The following is a 19,706-nucleotide window of genomic DNA, read 5'->3' on the forward strand; positions in this document are numbered from 1 at the left end:
CCAGCTAACCACCCCTTCCACCCTCGCCCCGGCTCCTCCCCCTACACCCACCCCTACCAATCCCTCTCCGTCCCCTCCCATCTCCACCCCAGTCCAATACCCCACCTCCTTCCCCTCCCCAGCCTGGCCCTACCCCTTCCCGTATCCCATGACTCTGCCCTATCCCGGATATCCACTACCCCTTCCCCAAGCCACTCCCCAGGTTCCGGTCATGCCCAGTCCGTCACAGCCGGCTCCGGATGTGCCCACATCCAACATGGCCGCCACTTCTTCCCTTAACTCTAATACATTATCCTTTCCGGCCACTAATATGGCGGCCCCCAGTACAGCCCTGATGCCGGTAATTCCCGGTGACTACCTATCCCCCGGTTATGACTCGCTAGCCACCCCCGCATCTGGGACCCCCGCCCATCCTCCGGTCCTGTCACCTTACCCGGGCCCTGCACGAAAGAAGGCTCAGATCATAGAATTAGATGAGAGAGATGAGGATAGTTCATCCCAGGACTCGTCGGAGGCTGCAGGAGCCTCAACTCATCGTTCCATCGATGATCCCTTTGGACACAAGGGCCGGGGTGAACGGACCCCTCCTAAATATGTTGCCTTTAACCCCACTCAAGCTAGCGCATTAATGAAATCGCTCCCTGACCCAGAAAAACAGCCTATGCCTTTTTACCGAGGGATAGTTCAAATTCAAAAGACCTATTCCGCCGCATGGCGCGATTTGCTGAGCATTTGTGCTATTAAAGCAGGGGATGCATACTGGCCGAGCATGGCCCGTCACCTCAGTACAGATCTGCTTTCCAGTGATGTTGATTACCCCTCCGGGGTAACCTTTTGCACCCAATTAAGAGAATGGGCTAAAGACAAACTTGCAGATCAGGCTGCTGGCCTCACTGATGTTATTCAAGATAAAGGAGAATCAGTAGAAAGGTTCCATGCAAGACTGTATCAAATGTTCACAGATTTAGGATTTGATCTTACTGACAAAATTCATTCACAAATGCTGTCAGGTGCGTTTGTCCAAGGTGTTAAAGACTCTATACGCAAGGGAATCATTGCTGCACGCCCTGAATATAAGGTTGTTCCCCTGGATACCCTGCTTTTAGTTGCTAGGGGTTTGGAATCTGTTCAGACCCCAAGGAGACCCAATCCAGCTCCCCTCATGGTGGCCCGCGCTACCCCCATCACCTCCGGCACCAAGGGAGTCAAGTTAGAGGATGTAATTTGTTTTAATTGTGGGGCTCAGGTACACTACAGAAGTGACTGTCCGGAACCAAAAAGGGAACCAGGGGCACCCAAAAAGTTCTCCAAGCCTGCCCCAGGCCCCAAGACCGTGAAAAAGGTTCCAATTGTTGAAGAACCAGATGATTAGGAAACTGGCAAGCCTGTGTCTGTAACCCCTGTAATGGCAGTGTCTACAGGGGATAAAGGGGGGCCACTTGCCACAGTGACTTTGCCCATCGAAGGCCACCCTACCACATTCCTTGTTGACACAGGTGCAGCCCGTAGTGTTCTGCGAGAACAAGACCTGCCAGACCCATCTTTCCTGTCAAATATTGATGTCTCTTGTGTTGGAGTGGATGGCCAGCCGAGACATGCCCTCTCACAACTCCACTACGAGTTGGTTCTAGCCTGCTCGCTCGCTTTGTAGTATCCTCCACATGCCCAATTAACCTGTTAGGTGCTGATGTTCTCTCACGCCTGCAAGCATCCATCACCTTTACCCCGGATGGGCAGGTAGAAATGTTTACACCTCTATCTGTATCAGACACTTCAGCCCTGTGCTCCTTGCCTCTGATGCTGCATTTAGAAAAGCCCCGTGAGGAAGCAGCAGAATTAAGGTCTAATTTCCCAGAGGAATTAAAAACACAGGTGCCCGCCAAGTTATGGTCCTCAGGCCCAGAGGACATAGGTCACCTGAATGTTCCCCCTGTGATGGTAAAGCTCATTCCAGGAGCTAAGCTACCAAGAAAACCACAATATCCCTTAAAACCAGCACAGTCTGCTGCCATTTCTATCCACATCAAGGCACTCTTAGAGAAGGGTGCCCTGGTAAAATGTAAATCTGAATGCAACACCCCATTATTTCCTGTGAAAAAAAAAACTCCAAAGGGTGAGCCAGAGAAGTATAGGATGGTCCAGGATCTCCGTGCTGTCAATGAAGCTACCGTCCTGGACACCCCTCTTGTACCAAATCCCCATACTCTGCTCTCTGGAGTCCCACCATCTGCAAAATTCTTCACAGTTATTGACCTGGCCAATGCCTTTTTCAGTGTCCCACTGGACCCATCCTGTCAATACCTGTTTGCTTTCACTCATGAGATGCAACAGTATACCTGGACTGTCATGCCCCAAGGGGCACAAAATTCTCCAAGTCAATTTGCTAAGGCCATGGGTACCATCCTCGATCCATGGCAAGCCGAGCACCCAGAAGTTGTTCTGCTCCAGTATGTGGATGATTTGTTACTCTGTGGAGCTGATATACCCACTACTGAAAATTGCTCAATTAGTCTCCTTTGCTATTTGGCAGAACAAGGATGCAAAGCTTCTCTCATCAAGCTACAATTCTGCCAACCTTCAGTAATTTTCCTCGGGCATTGCCTATCTCAAGGTACCAGACATCTTACTCGGGACCGGGTGAGAGCTGTGCTGGACATTCCGCCTCCAAGGACTTCAAAGTCTCTTCATGCCTTCCTAGGCCTCATTTCCTACTGCAGAGCATGGATCCCGGAAGCCTCTCTGCTTATGCAACCTCTCTATGATGCTCTTAAGTCTGACCCATTCTGTCTGACCAATGAAGCTCTGGACAATTTCAATGCTCTTAAACGTGCCATTGCTTCTGCTCCTGCCTTGGGCCTACCTGACTACTCCAAACCCTTCAAATTATTTGTCTCTGAAAGACAAGGCCACGCAACAGGAGTTCTCACCCAAACGAACGCCTTAAGAGGCCGCCAGAGGCCTATTGGATATTTCTCATGCCAACTAGACATTGTGGCCAGAGGGACTCCTTCCTGTCTCAGGGCTGTTTTTGCCGCAAGAGAACTCATAGAAAGAACCTCGGACCTGGTCCTTGGCCACCCTCTGGTTGTTTTGGCCCCTCATGACATTTCTGCTATTATCAACCAAGTCCAGCTCAAGCACGTGTCTCCAGCCAGGCACCTGCGCCTACAGTGTCATCTTCTTTTGCCTGACAACATTTCCATCCAAAGATGTCAAGTGCTTAATCCGTCCACTCTTCTTCCACTCCCTGAGGGGGTATCTATTATGGATTTATCACAGATGAAACCTACATCTACCTGCTCTGTGGATGTATCAAGAAAGTCATGCATCCACATTTGTCATTTTATGAAGATGAGACTCCTCTTTGTGAAGGCCCGGATTACGCCTTCTGTACCATGTGGTACAAGCCTAACATTACTCCCGAACCTTGCTATGAAGATGAGCTTTACCACTGGACCGATGTAAAGCTCACTGCACAAGACTTCTATTGTGACTCTGAAGGTAATAGCATGGTCCTGATCCAGCTACCTCAACAACTCAACTACCTCTACCGCCATTGGGATACCGCTATCCCACATATTCCTGTTACCAAGTCGAAGACAAGGTCATGGAATGATCTTGGGCCCATGGCAAAACTATGGGCCACCATGAATGAAGAACAACTACAGGAAAATGGTATTGCCAAATACCCAACAACGGACCTTCTAGAAGCATGGCCACGCCATTTCCTGGAAAAGGAATTTCAAGACCTGGTCATAAAGAATGATTATGACCCAGAAACACCTCATGACTGTTTTGAACAGATGAAAATGGAAACAGTACACTTACCAACTGTGCATGAGAATCCATTACCAGATCCGGATTTTACCCTGTTTGTGGACGGATCAAGATATGCCGATGAAGGAGGAACATACCACACAGGATATGCCGTAACCACAACAGACGAAGTCATCAAATCATCATCCTTACCGCCAGCAATGTCTGCGCAAGAAGCTGAATTACAGTCTCTGACTTCAGCATGCAAAATTTCCAAAGGAAAACGTGCCAACATCTATACAGATTCGAGATATGCTCTGGGTGTGGCACATGACTTCGGCCTAATTTGGAAGACAAGAGGATTTCTTACCACCGCCGGTACACCAGTCAAACACAGCACTGCAATCAAGGAGCTAATGGATGCCCTCCTACTTCCCGAAGAAGTGGCCGTTTTGAAAGTCAAGGCCCATGGGAAATTGGATACAGATGAAGCAAAAGGCAACCATTTAGCTGATCAGGCTGCTAAGCTAGCGGCCAGGGATCTGCAGGAAGTGGATGAAGAAGTGTCCGGACAAGAAGAAGAAGAAGTTCCTATTTTTGCTCTGCAAACTCTTCCTACTGATTTGCGAATTTTACAAGAACAGCAAGCTGCAGTCACTCCTGAAGAAATCCAGAAATGGAAAAAGAAAGGAGCTGTCCAAAAGGACGGAATATATTACAACAACTTCAAATTTTGTCTTCCCAGAAATTTGTATCCAGCAGTTGTCCAATGGGCACATGGGCCTGCACACCTGTCAAAAGAATTGATGGCCGCCCTCATACAGAAGTATTATGAAGCACCTGGAATCACAACATTGATCAATAACTTCTGCAAGGCCTGTGTCATTTGTGCAAAATGCAATCCAGGAAGACCAGTTAAAGTACCTGCGAAACACCTGGCAAAGCCCATGTACCCCTTCCAGCGGATTCAAATTGACCACATCCAAATGCCCAAGAGTGGGCCCCATGAATATGCACTAGTAATAGTGGACATGTTCTCAGGCTGGCCAGAAGCCTACCCAGTGGCCAATATCACTGCAAAAACAACCGCAAGGCGCCTACTTACAGATGTTGTATGTAGATTCGGACTCCCAGACGTCATTGAGAGTGATCAAGGCCCAGCCTTTACAGCAACTGTGACTAAAGAAATTTGGACTGCTCTAGGGGTGACTCTGGCCTTCCATACCCCTTACCACCCACAAAGTAGTGGTAAAGTGGAGCGCATGAATGGCACTCTAAAAACCAGAATGTTAAAAATGTCACAAGAAACAAAGATGCCCTGGCCAGACAGCCTACCAATAGCTTTATTTAGTGTTAGGCACACACCTAGAGGGAAGCATTCACTGTCCCCATATGAGGTTCTATTTGGGACAGCACCCAGACTAGGTTGTTATTATCCGCAGCAGTTGCAACTCCAATCAGATGTTTTAGTAGACTATGTAACTGAACTTGCAAATGTCCTAAACAAAATACATGCCCAAGTTTTCTCTTCAATTCCAGATCCCGAATTGGATACAGGTTCCCATAACCTACTTCCCGGAGATTGGGTCCTGGTCAAGAAGTTTGTGCGGAAAAATACCCTAGAACCAAGATTTGACGGTCCATTCCAAGTTCTCCTGATTACCGCAACCTCCGTCAAATTGACCGGTAGGCCAAATTGGATCCACGCTTCCCACTGCAAGAAATCTCCTGCCCCAGAGGAAGCGAATATCGCACAAACATGTATCTCTGGTACATCTTCTCCTTAATTAGCCTTATGAAGGCCCGGCAAGTAGCCATTACCAAAGACATTGGTGGGTACACCTTCTGGTATAATTCATCGTGCACCCAGGTGGCTACTTATACCTTTGACTACTGTGATATTGTAGAATGCCCATTTCCCACACCACAAATCCAGAGCATCTATAGAGATATCCCTCATTCGAAAGACCCATATGTTTGTGTAGTTGACAAACAATGGGGGCACAATTGTGACCATTGGGGGGCGGCGGGATGGAATGCCGGGCCTGCCTGGGGTTACAAACCAAAAAGTGCCGTAGCTAAAGTAGATGATCATGGTAGATCTCTTCTCCAGAGAATGACTTTGAGAAAGCCTGGGGGGAGTACACCAATGAAATTAATCCTTAACATTGAGCATCCAAGCCCAACAGATGCAGACCAGTACGTGATGGGAATGTATTGGAAAAAGGGTTCCTACCAAAAATTAGGGCATTTCTACCTCAAAGATATGTGCAACTCTTCTGAGTGGCAAGGGGCCACCCATATGGTCCCTAACCCATTAAAACCTCATATCCAGACCTTTCAAGACATGATGGCCATTGCTAACCCCACCTTTGAAGATACCATGGCCGCTGAAACAGGTTTTAATGATGTAAATCTATGGTTAGAATGGATGAAATATAATGCTAATAAGCATAATAGAACTGCATGTTATGTGTGTGGCGGTGCCCGGCCTCACCTGGGTACCGTGCCTTTAATCCTACCAGTAGATATAGAAGAATGTGTTTTAAGCCTTTTTGCCTATCACTATAATTTTAACAGGTCCATATGTATTGCATGGACAAAGGAGTATCCTCTCCTAACCCAGGATGTCAAACCCCCAGATGGTATTACCGTGTATAAAGGTAATTACACTTGTTATGCTAATTACGATAGAATAGGTAAATTCTTGGGTAACTTCTCCAAGGGGTATTGTGCTACCTACAGAAATGTCTCTATGGACTTGTTGCAGTTTCACACCAGGTCATTAGGGGATATTTACTGGTTGTGTGGGGATTTACAGCTCAGATCCAGAATGGACAAACAGTGGTGGGGGGAGTGTACTCTAGCTAAAGCTATTATGCCTATACATATCATTTCTGACACACACCTCGTCACCCATGGGTCCAAACACACTAAGGTTAAACGTGACGCCCCAGTGAAAGGAAGTTTTGATCCTCATGTGTATATTGATGCCATTGGAGTGCCTAGGGGGGTGCCCAATGAGTTTAAAGCAAGGGATGAAGTTGCCGCAGGATTTGAATCAATTTTTACCATAGTTACCGCAAACAAGAATTTAAATTGGATAAATTACATTTATTATAATCAACAGCGTTTTGTTAATTACACCAGAGACGCCCTCCAGGGGTTGGCCGAACAGCTGCAGGCCACATCCCAAATGGCTTTCCAGAATAGAATGGCCCTAGATATGATCTTAGCCGAAAAAGGAGGGGTTTGTAAAATTTTGCCCGACACCATGACATGTTGTACCTATATCCCAGAAAACACAGGCCCTAATGGTAAAGTTACATTAGCCATAGAAAAGTTAAACGACCTGTCTGAAGAATTAAAAAGGAATTCTGGGATAAAAGATCCCTGGGAAAGATGGTTTGGTTGGATGACAGGATGGCAAAAGGCTTTAATGCAGATTGGTATGGCTATACTAATTTTCCTTTTTATTTTTGCTCTTCTCTTTTGTTGTATCCTCCCATGTGTGAGAAAATCCCTCATGAAGACTGTTGACCAAGCGGCACCCACTTTTACCCATCTCGGAGTGGATGACCGAGATTTCCAAGACGTCAACTCACCCTGTCTGCCGCTGCAAACAATCCCTTTTGTTGATAAAGTGCAGGAATTCTAGGAAGGGACTAGCTTAGGGACAGCATCTGTCAGTGAATGGTAAAGGCCCCGTGCGGAGAAGTGGTGGGTTAGCTGCCATGGGACACCCATGGGTGTGAAGTGTTCGAGAGCCATACTGATGGATGAGTTAGCCTATTAGGGTCAGCTCTAGGGACAGACTTGCACTTTGCATTAACACCTAGCTAGCGGCCACGGGGTTTCTGTGCCTTGGGTTAACACGTCTTCCTGATACTAACTTAATAAAGTTTTTATCTCTTAGAATCTAACATTTCATAGGGGGGACTGATGTGGGATTATTAAAAATCCTTATTGTACTTGTATTGAATTATTGTACTAACTCCATTTTTTAACTTTATACTGTGATGATCCTCCATTTTGTCCTCCTAACCTGACTTCTTCAATCCTCCATTTTGTCCTCATGACTTAACTTGTTCATTTTAAAATTACATTGCGTGACTGAACTTCTCAACCCAATTAGTACAGTAGACAAAGACTGTGCTTTCCTGCAAGGACAAATACCAGGAGGTGCTGGTTACTCCTTAAGACTTGCTGGCTACTCCTTAGAACTTGTAAGATAGTATAGTTTGAAGGCCACAGAACACAGTAGTAATGAAATGTTCTATTCATAAGAGACCTTGCACCTGGACATGAAGCCTGATATCATTGACCGTGTAAAATGACGCTTAGGACCCCCTTATCCCCACCCGTGTCCAGAATAATCCCACCTCTGGTGGGTGGACACGGGACTAACCTCTTAATTTTTTGAACCAATAGGTAAGACACTAACACCGACACTTAACAATTAATCCAATTGATGATGTTTATTTGCTGATATTCTAATAATCAATGATGACGCAAAATGCCTCTTAAAAGGGCCTGCGCGCCCGCTTTTACTTCACTTGCCAATAAACTTTCTCGAAGTTATTTTAACCTGAACCTTGTGTGTCAGACTTAATTACTTCAGCGTATATACGCAATTTAATTTTATTGATTTGGACAGGAACAGATAGACATTTGAACATTTTGGTTTACTTTCAAAAAGTACCATAACAAGCACCTACAAAGGTGCAGGAGGGAGTATTAATACAATGATCTTAGCACCCATGAAGGTGTAGGAGGGAACATCAGCATAATTGGATAAGTTGATTTACCGGTTTCGAGCTCAGAGAGTTACAGGAGAGCTAGATATTTTAGAAGGACAGCAGCAGGCAGATTCCCTTTGATACAATTTAATTCATTTTTATAGCTAAGGATATACACTTTTATCCTTATTGCTTATTATGTCAGTAATATTGACACTATGAGGCAAATACCAGAGCCTCTGTAGGTGATCGGCTGTGAAGGTTATATTGATTGTTGTTTGCCTCTGTTTATTACTGCCTCCAATCTCTAATATACTTACCTGCTTCTCTACATATTTTCCTCCTATCCTTATAAACTTCACGAGGATGGTCTTCCCATAATAAGCTCATTCCTCCATTCTTTCTATAATTATACCTCACCCAGTTACCCCCTGCTGTAGTTTACACTATAGCCAATCGACAGTTTAGTAGATCTCTCCTCTTTACAATTTTCTTATCTTCAATTTGATTTCATTCAACTACTAGCTTACTGTATAGAAATTCAGCAACTATAGAGAAAGATTTTACAAGGTTTTTTAAAAAAACATTTTTTAGTTCCCCCACGTAATTATTATATACAATTAGCAAACATAAAACTGCTGTTCAAGTGTTCAATTTTGGCAGCCAAGTGGATAATCTGTTGCTAAATCGTATCTATTCCCTCACACATTATTTACTGTTAAATATATTTTAAACAGTTACTTCATTTTGTTTAAATACCATATAAGGAATCTCTCAATATGGATTTCCCTTACTTTTGATTCATATGTAATTTTAAGGGTTATGCCCTGAGTGGAATTGTTACCACCCACACTGACTAAGCCTTATTTGGAATACTTTATGTGCAAGGGTTAATCTATCAATCTTTCTCTGTATATTTCTTACATATGATATGTACTTTGATATTTTCGAATGTTAAAAAAGTAGTTTGAAAAAATTATCCTAAAATCATTTGGAAAGCTTATCCAAAAATGTTAAATTGAGGCCTTAATTGGGAAAAGTTGTATGATCTCCTATACTCAGTAAGCCCTTCACATCATATATTTTCCAGTTATTATTATTATTAGTTGTATTTGTATAGTGCCAATATTTGACAGAGTGCTTTACAATAATACAGTTGTATAATGACAACTAATTGAAACAAAAATTATGTTGACAGAGATGAAGAAGGCCTTGCTTAAACGAGTTTAAAATCCACGTCTCGGGTGTGTGGTGGCTCATACCTTTAAATAACAATAGAGTAAGGAGCACAACCATCAATAATAATAATTCAATTTTTTTATGAAGTGGGTACACTCTATAAGAATATCACATAACATAAGGATCCAAAATATAGGATCATATCACAATGTACAGCAATGGTCAGAAAAATTCTGAATATTTATGTATAAACGCCAAATGCGTCTTCTATGAATAGCAGAGTCTCAGTATACATAAATAGAGAAATGAGATACCAGTCTAATCCAACCCCACAAACACAAATATATGTACAAAAAATATATATATAACAAGAAGCATACCAGACCTAGTGAGAAGCAGGGACAGAGTCAGTAACCAAACACCCCCCCAAAGGCTCATACCTTTATCAGCTGCCATTCTTCATTTCCAGGCACTGCTGTCCCTCGTCCTTTATAATGACATTCACCAACCTCCACTAGACCAGGGCTATATTTGGAACGCAAACATAGCGTGCCAGTGTTTTGCCGCAATTCATGATTCGTGGTGTATTCAAAGTACTGAGAAAAGTAAAAAAGTAAAACACATAGTGAATCATGAAAATATTGACAGTAAATTCAGTTTGTATGTTATCAATTACTCGTAGAATTACTAGACATAAGTACCAACTAACTCAAATTGTTTTGGTGACCATTTTAAAATGTGTTTTTTAAGGTGTAGGAATTTGAGGGAAGTGCCAACTTTGCACTATATGATAACCTACATCATCCAGTCACCTACCATAAGATAGAGTTAAACTTTATGGTGCAGTCTCATGTATTCTTAGAATTTGCATTGCTACGAATTCTGTCATCCTTTTTAGTTCATGAGATGTGCATTCTAATGTTACTGTCTAGTAATGGTGAGCCACAACTAGTTGTTTGACAAGCCTGCTTCATTGTGAGGGTTCCAAGGCCTGGACATAGGTATATTTTATAATCAATTACTCTGGTTCTCAAATTGCATTTACATGTCAATCACCAGGGATACTTGCAGCATTTCAAGATAATTCAGGATAAAAAATCCTTGTAACTCCTTACCTTGCACTCTCTGACTGTTAGTGTACAGTGACAGCAGCCAGCTAAGCCTTAAGAGACCACTTCAAACTCAATAAAGTGGTCTGGGTGTAGTAGTTTGCTTTAACCCTGCATTGCCATTTTGTAGATTTATTCACTCATGTATTTATAAAATATGTTACCAGTAAGGATACATTGGTTTCAAGTATACAGCAATGCTTACTGCAGGGTTAAAAACCTAATGTTTTACTGGTATTTTATTTAAACATTTGCACTACAATAAACCTTGGTGTTTTGAACCTACTAGGAGTCCCTGTGAGTTGTTAAAAGCTGTGATTTTTTGGATGGGTTCTTATGGCCCCCAAGTTTTGTAAGTAGAGTTATTTTTACTTAGTGTAGTGCACAATATGGTGGTAATATAATCTTGGATGCACAATAAACATTGTCAGATAAGAAGAAGAAACCTAGCCTTTATGTATTCAATATTTAGATAGTCAGTGAACATTGGGGTGTCTGGAGAAGAGTCGGAGGATTTCAACTCCTGTGAGGAGTGTTTACCTAATCCACAAGCCATAATGCATTGCCCGGGCTTTTTGTGCTCTGTGGAATTAAATCACAATTGTGATGAATACTCAGTAGACAGCAGCGGACTTTTAGTATAAAGTTTTGGAAAATTCATTGACTAGAAATTCATCTTCATTGACTAGAAATTCTTGCTATAGAACATTTTTCAGAGTTTTCACTAATGAATTTCACTATTTTAGGACAAAATAGCTGATTTAAAAATAAATAAATCTCAAATTCAGTTCTGTTTTCAGTTGGGCTATTTTGGCTTTACATTTACAATTTAATTTGATTCACACTTTAGTAATTTAACTGGTCTATTAGAGAGCCAGTCCTAAGTTGCTGGAGAGCATTCAAGTTCAGTAAGCTGTGAATCTAAATATATCATTAAATAAAATGTCACACTTTTTAACTGGGTATCACACTGTACTACATCCAAAATACACAACAAACAGCGAATGAGCAAAAATGAATATTTTTAGGTTGCATATTGATAAATAAAAATATACTAAAATGTGTCTATTTCCTCTTTATGCCCCTTCTGATTACGATAAACCACTGCAGTTACAGTAACTCAAATAGTTTTGTACTTGCGTAGAGCCCAATCCATGACATTTGTTCATTCTGAGAAGTGTTCCCAATTTTGCATCTTTATACGTCTCCAGACAATTCTGCGTTCCTTTATTTTTAAGCTGCAAAGTGAGAAATTATGGAATCAGCACCTGCAATCTGAATGATAATCATCTCAGAAGCAGAATTAATAAAACTGGCCAAAGGCTCGTTTCCAATATCTGCCATATGCTGCTATTATTAAACACAACTGTTAACTATTTGTGACCAATAAATAAATATTGATACGTTTTGCTTTTCTACTGCTAATAGTTTCTTCTACTACCGTCCATCTTTTACGATCAGCCGGTTAGCAACTCATCCTTAAAGCTCCCAAATAAAATGCGAATTCTGAATTTCAACCATAAGTGATCATGTGCACACACAATTCACCTGTTATGAGTCAATATGTTTGTTTTTGGTTGGACTAGCATTAGTATTTGGTAGGCCATTTTTAGCTGGCAGGTACACAAATACATATACGCATGTTACTTAGGGAGCGCATAGCAGACAGTAATCGTATAACATGTCGCACACATGTAAACATATACTTTTTTTTTACCTCTCACCTCATACATTTATTTCTACATTATTTCATTTGTCTTTGACATCCCTCCCATCCTAATTCATATTTCCATGTCAATAGTTTTACCCGTTTCCACTTATCCTAACCCCCAGTCTTGTTCCCATACGTTTTCATCTGCCAATTAACCTTTGCTATTGTATTAATATTTTTTTCAGTCTCATAGCACACTTAATTTTTATTAAATCATTTATCCATTTTTTTATTTTCTTTTGTTAGGTTAGGTTAGGTTTATGGGGAGGAGAGCTTGGAATTGGTTGTAGTATAGGTGTTAGATTAGGTGTTACTGTGGATAGGTAAGATAAGGATACCCATGAGAATTAAAAGTACAGGTTATATTAGTGATGTCGGAATAGACAGGGAATCAAGTGTGGAGAAGGTGGACGGGAGAGAGTAGAGGGGGTATAAGGTAATAGGGGATGGCATGAAGACGAGTTGGGTCAGATGGGTGAGGTACAGAGGCTAAGCAGAGTGGTGCAGGCTGTGCCTAGGCTGGGTGCTCTGCAAGGACAGACCAGAGAGTTAGGTGGAGTAGGTGGAGGAAGTAGAGCAAAAACTGAAGGTGAGCTGGTGGAACCAGTGGAGAGTGCCCAGAATAGGCCTCTTTAGAATGAGGTGGAATTAGACAGACCAAAAACCTTCCACGATCTATTAGAACCTAAATCCAGCCAGCTACAGGTGTCACCTGACTCATCCAGGCACAGCCAGTAGGATCTGAAAATGTGGAAGGCCCCGCCGGTGGAGACTGCTGCCTGTCAGGAACCTTGTATCCAGGCTCCTGGAGCACGACCTCCTGATGGTCTAATAATGGCCGGTGATGTCTCTTCATGACAACAAGAAGCATCCTGCATATTTTGGGGGCGTGGGTACCTCATCAATGAGCCACACTATAAGTAGGTACTTAGGTCTTAGTTCTATTCGCTGCTGTGGCACTTAATAGTTCTCAAAAGCTCGTTGATTATGCTGGTTCAGATCTCGGCTATTATTGACCAATCTCCTTTCTGTAATCCTTGATTCAGCTATTGTTACTTGCTATTTCTAGTTTCCCTGTACCTGGCTTGTCCCTAACTATTAACCTTTGTAAAACCCAGCCAGCCTAAGGACCAATTTATGTTATCTCAGGATACACTCTGTATGTTAGGTCTCACTATCTTGATACTGCCTCTTTCAATGGTTTAACTAACACGTCCTGCAATGGTCCTAAAACCTCTTGCCAGAATGACCCTACCATCACCTCTAATCGCCTTGTTGGTCTTCTGAAACCTTCCATATTGACTAAGATTAAAAGCCTCCTCCAAAAAGTCTCTGGTGTCATCTAACCCCAGAGACCTGAAGGCCCTTCCAGATCCCTCCATCAGCCCAGAACCTGGTACCACATCTCCAGGTGCCTGCTCCTCTCTCTTCAATCATTTTATTTTGAAATGTAATATTTATTTATTTTTTAATTGAAAGAGATTTATGTTATAATTTATTATGACATCATATAATATGCATGTAACTTTAACATTAACATTATCTCTAGTATGGAAACTATTGTGTCACATATAAGTACCATTTTGTATTCTTAAATGGGTGGTACAATTTAAATTATCTATTGAAATGCAAATTTTATACTAATGTGACATGATTTCACGTGACAGCTTTAAAGGATTCATCAGTGCAATGGTCACTTTTGACCATAATAAAGATGAGTTGCTGTAATTTATGAACTCTGCTATGTATATATACACTGGATTTAATACACTGGACCTCTCCTTCCCCTAAATTAATACACTGTCCCTCACTCCCCCAATTTAATACACTGGACGCCTCCTTCCCCTAAATTAATACACTGCCTCCCTCCTCAATTTAATACACTGGCTCCATCCCTCCCCCAAATTAATACAGTGCCCCTTCCCTCCCCCAAATTAATACACTACCCCCTCCCTCCCAAAATGAATACACCGGCCCCTCCTTCTCTCAAATTAATATACTGCCCTCCCCCTAATTTAACACACTGCCCCCCTCCCACAACTCTAATACACTGCCACACTCCCTCGCTTAATTTAATACGCCGCCCCCTCCCTCACCCAAATGAATACACTGCCCCCTCCATCCCTCAAATTAATACACTACCCTCCCCCCAATTGAACACACTGCCCAGCATCCACTCTAATACACTGGCCCCCTCCCTCTCCAAGTTTAATACACTGCCCCCCTCCCTCCATTAAATTAATACACTGCTCCCTCTTCCCCAATTTCACACACTATCTCCCCCCCACCACTTTAATAAACTGCTCCCCTCCCTCTCTCCCTCCCCCAATTTAAAAAAAAACTGGCCCCCTCCCTCCCCCCAAATGAATGGGCAGGCCGCAAATATATGCATTGTGGCCCGCAAGTTTGACATGCTTGAGCTAGATTTAGTCCCATGTTTTAGTCTATTCATATTATGGTTAATGGAATCCAATATATTGGCTCATGCTTTACCCAATGTGTAATATGCCAATGTGAAAGTCGACTAATACTTCATGTCCATCTAGTACCATAAACTTTAATTTTAAAGGGTTACTCTAAGCATCATAACCACCCCACCTGTGGGTGTAATTCCACCTCCGGTAGTGTCACTTGGGTGTCATTAGCCAGTCCGGAACTAGAGTTCATTCCTATGCACAGAATTGCAGTCATCAGCTAAGAGTGTTAAGCTGACGCTCTTAGCAAATGGCTGTCAGAATCTGCATCTGGCTGTGCAACTATACAGAAGCCGAATGCACATCACAGCCAGGCTTAAAGGAGACCAGGTGGCCAGCTGTTTGCCCTATTACTGGGAAACAGGGCAAGGGTATTCCTCATATCATAACCACTGCAGAGGGCTGTAGTGTTAATGATGCTTGGAGTAACCCATTAAGTGATATAATGTCTCCCATGTCAACTAGTAACAATTAAACAAAGGAAAACAATGTGTGGAGGAGCTGGGAGGCCTGCCTCCTTCCTAAAGACTATGGACCCACAATTATGGCCGAAACTGGACTATGGCTTGTCATCTGGTTTCAAATGGTTGGGACTTTCTATATTCAGAGATCTTATGTAAGGTAGATCTATTGTAGTGTGCATTTTGTGTGTTTCCTCCTTTTAATTTTAATTGTTATGACTTTCCAATGTGCTTAATTTGCATGTTTAGATTAATTGATATAACTTTCAAATCTGCTTAATTTGCCCATAAGGATTGATGTACATGTCATGGAAGATATATATTATGTCATGGCCCTATGCGCCCTTGTTGTTGCCCTAATTTATCTGGTTCATTTTTATGTCTGTGAATTGTTTATTTGATTGACACTGTCATTTTAAGTACATACAGAATAATAATTATTTTTTTACTCTTGTGCATGACCATTTAATTTTTTTTTATTGCTGTTTGAAATAGTTTACTATGTTTTAATAAATGCTTTAGTGTTGGCAGCTGGTAAAGTTTATAGATAATGGGAAGCCATCTACCCCTGGCATTTGCCTTTGCCCACTTAACTCTGTACACTCTACCCCTGACCCAATAAAATGTATGACCAATTCAAAACCATAACCCTACAGATACATTTTATTTTTCAGAAACAACAACCACTTTAACGAGGTCTGACTTCACCCTCTGATACTGTAACCCAGTGACTGTCTTCCACGCAAAGAAGACCTGGTGGTCCAATGCAGTAAGCAACATCAGAAACCCTGTCTAAAAAGACTAAACCAATCTAAGAAGTCTTTACCCAGGAAAAAAACTTCCTCCTGCTCTGGTGCATGCCACAGGCTGAATGGAGGGTATAATGATATGAATTGCATTATATATCTGTTCCTTGTGTAGCATACCATGTGGCTCAAAACTAGTGATGTGGTTGTGCTACTAAATTGAATCCACAGATCAGAGTCAGACAGAATACTTCCCAGGGACCTGATTGTACAGGTCTGAGACGTAAGTATGTAATTGTGATTGCATGAATGACTGCCTGTGCATATATGTCTCTGTATGACTGTGTCTGTATGTCTGAGTCTGTGTTTCTGCATGACTCTCCGCATGTCTCTGTGCTTGTATGACTAGGTTTGTTTGATTGAGTGACTTTAACGACTGTTTGTCTATATATATTTGTGATTGTGTGCCTAAATAACTATGTCTGTGTTCCTTTTTGTGTTTGTGTGTTTGTATATTTGTTCATGTATACATTTGTGCCTGTATATCTATCTCTATATGAGAGACACATAAATGGGCTGGGAGGAAACAAGATATATATACTGGTATACTGGAGGTTGTAAGAGACCCGCAAGGGGGTGTAAGACACACTAAAGGGGGGGGGGAGGGGAATAACATACACTAAATGGGGTGTAGGACACAAAGGAGCAAAAGGGGAAGACATTAAAGAGAATAGCCAACAATCCTTGCACTGGTCCTGTGGAAAGCATAGCTGATTTAGAATGTTTCCAGTTAGTTTATTTTAACTTTAAATGTGAAATTCACTTTGAATTCACCTTGAATTTTCACTTTAAATCTGTTTATTCTAACGTAGTCTTATCATTAATCTTTACCATGTCAATACGTTTGATTTTTTAAATTAAAATGTTGTTTTATAAAAAAACTGGGGTAGGTACTGTCCCAGCTGCCCCTATTCATCAGCCTTCATTGGTTGAAATCTATTGCCATATAGATAACAAGCATTATTTCCTCTAGCTTTTGCAGTTATTCATTTAAGTTTATCCTGCCATCAGACTTCGAGTGCTATTGGGAACTGATTTACTTTAGTTGCAGGCTTGGATCAATTGGTAAGTAGTTTTTTAGAGTGATCAATTAACCATTCTGCTGCTGCTCATCCACCATAAAATGATAACGATGGGAATGGAACCTAATTAGGGTTATTAATTTACGTAAAAATTGTCTGGAATTCAAAGTAAATTTAAAATATTTGATCAAAATACCTGAATTGAAACCACAGCTGAGTTTTTCAGTTTTGCTATGTTTGCTTAAAATTTGAAAGAGGTTACTTACTGCACCATAATATGGGGGTGACAGATCAAGTATGAAAAGCTCCGGGTAGACATTCTCCAGGTACCATGAAAAGTTCTTACATTTTAAATTTTCTTTTAATTTCAATCGACCAGAAATATCACCATAGCTTTTCTGAAAGAGAGAAAAAAAACTGAATTTGGGTGTATATTACAATCTAGTGTTTGCTATTGGCCAATAACGTTTTCTGAAAATCAGCTGGAATCACTAGAGGCAATTGTACACGTTCTGAACAAAACAAAATGAAAACAAAACCTTGTATTTGACTATATGTCTGTACAAACATTATTAGCTTATTTAATATTAAGTGTACCAACACTTATTATATATCATTTTGTTCAGGAGAGACGGACCTTTAATTTCACATCAAATATTCATATATAAACACAATTTAATATGAATAAAATGTAATAAAATGTGAGAAATTAAGAAATGTGGGGATTTCTTTAGTTCTGCGTGGAATTTTAACTGTGAATGTCATAAGGGTGTTACTTTTACTGCAAACTCCCCCCCACCCCACATATTTGTATTTGGTGATGTCTGACGAGTACAACAGTAGCCCCCATGTATAGTTTTTTTGGTGTTTGGGAAAAATACAGGGTCAAATATAACATGTTACATTTTTCAGATTATACACATTGAAATTTGCCATACAGGTTATGTTGCCTTTGAGACTGTATGGTCACCTAGAAATGAGAATTACCCCCATGATGGAATACCATTTGCAAAAGTTGACAACCCAATGTATTGAAAATGGGGTATGGCCAGTGTTTTCTTGTAGCCACTCATTTACAAACACTGCCTAAATGTAGCGTTCATATTTGTGTGTGTGTGAGAAATGCAAAAAACAAATATTAATGCTAATCTTGGCCAGTGTTTGTGACTGAGTGGCTACTAAAAAAGACTGGACATTTGCAATACCTTGGGTTGTCTTCTTTTGCAAATAGTATGCCATCATGGGGATACTTCTCATTCCTGGGCTATCATACAATCTCAAAGGCAACATAACCAAAACTGAAATGCAAGCCTTATATTTGACCCTGTAACTTTTGAAAACAAGATAAAACCTGTACATTGAGGGTACTGTGTCACGTATTCATCTGCACATAAATATGTGATTAATGGCATTTACTGTTCTGACAGGAAAAGTTGTGCCGAGCAGCAATCAATCTACAGGAGGGTTTGTGCTGAGCAGCAATCATGCAAACGGGAACCTGGTAACTGCCTTTAGGGTCAAAGACCGGTTACAATCAATCAGATCCACAGGCAGGGTATTTAGGCCCAGTTCTCCTCTTGCCCCGTGGCCTGTTGTGGTTTCCCTTGTGGTTGTCCTAGAGCGCGCTATTGATTCTGGTTATTCTGCTTATTTGACTTTGGCATTCATTTTGACTTCCCTGTTTTCTGGCATCCCTGACCTCTGGCTATCCTTTATCGTTGTGTTCCTTTCTGTGTCCCTTGACCTCGGCTATTCCTGACTATTCTTTGGTACGTTAGTCCGGCCATTCTAAGGTCCGGTATACGTTACCTATCAGTCCTCTGTGTTACACAATTCTACGTGATGGATCACATTGTAATCCTGACATACTGTTATAGTCGGATAGACTTCGCTGAGCACAAATATTAGTGTTTCAAAACAGTAAAACGTATCACAACACTGATATTGTCTGTGAAAATGCAGTTTGAGTGTGAAAACTGCAAAAAACAGCACTTTTACTGATGATATCATCATTGCGATAGGTTTTGTAACACTAATGTTTGTATTCAGCGAAGCCTCTTGAGAATAACAGTAGCCCCCACATACAGGTTTTATGGAGTCTTGGAAAGTTACAGGGTTAAATAGAGGGCTTGCAAACTAAATTTGTAGAATTTATACCTAGCATAAATATACGTAGAATTGAACTGTATATATTACACAAGATCCAGAGCAGTCACTTATCCACTAACAGCAACTTCAATGCTGACAGATTTGATTAGTTTAAAAAAAAAAAACCTAATCTAGGCACAAATAATGGGTGTTTAATTACATTATATTATCATACATTCCATAAGCCTGCCACAACGTCAATGTACCCCATCTTTGGCACGTCCTACTCTAACAGCCCATAATTTTTGCCTAGATTAGGTGTTTAAAAAAAAACAAAAAAAACTATTAAATCTGTCTGCAT

At 41.3% G+C, this 19,706-nt stretch overlaps 1 protein-coding gene across 1 annotated transcript in view; it reads right to left on the reverse strand.

The window, feature by feature from the left end:
* Positions 1-19,706, reverse strand: part of GALNT6 (polypeptide N-acetylgalactosaminyltransferase 6) — a 122,798-nt gene that overhangs the window by 12,311 nt on the left and 90,781 nt on the right. Inside the window, exons 7-9 of the mRNA XM_063428018.1 lie at positions 17,524-17,655; positions 11,920-12,021; positions 10,115-10,270 (exon numbers count right to left, since the gene is read on the reverse strand). Coding sequence (XP_063284088.1) covers positions 10,115-10,270; positions 11,920-12,021; positions 17,524-17,655 — 390 coding nt within the window. The remainder of the gene's footprint in view (positions 1-10,114; positions 10,271-11,919; positions 12,022-17,523; positions 17,656-19,706) is intronic.

Source organism: Pelobates fuscus, chromosome 1, assembly GCF_036172605.1.
Source record: "Pelobates fuscus isolate aPelFus1 chromosome 1, aPelFus1.pri, whole genome shotgun sequence".
Lineage (NCBI taxonomy): Eukaryota > Metazoa > Chordata > Amphibia > Anura > Pelobatidae > Pelobates > Pelobates fuscus.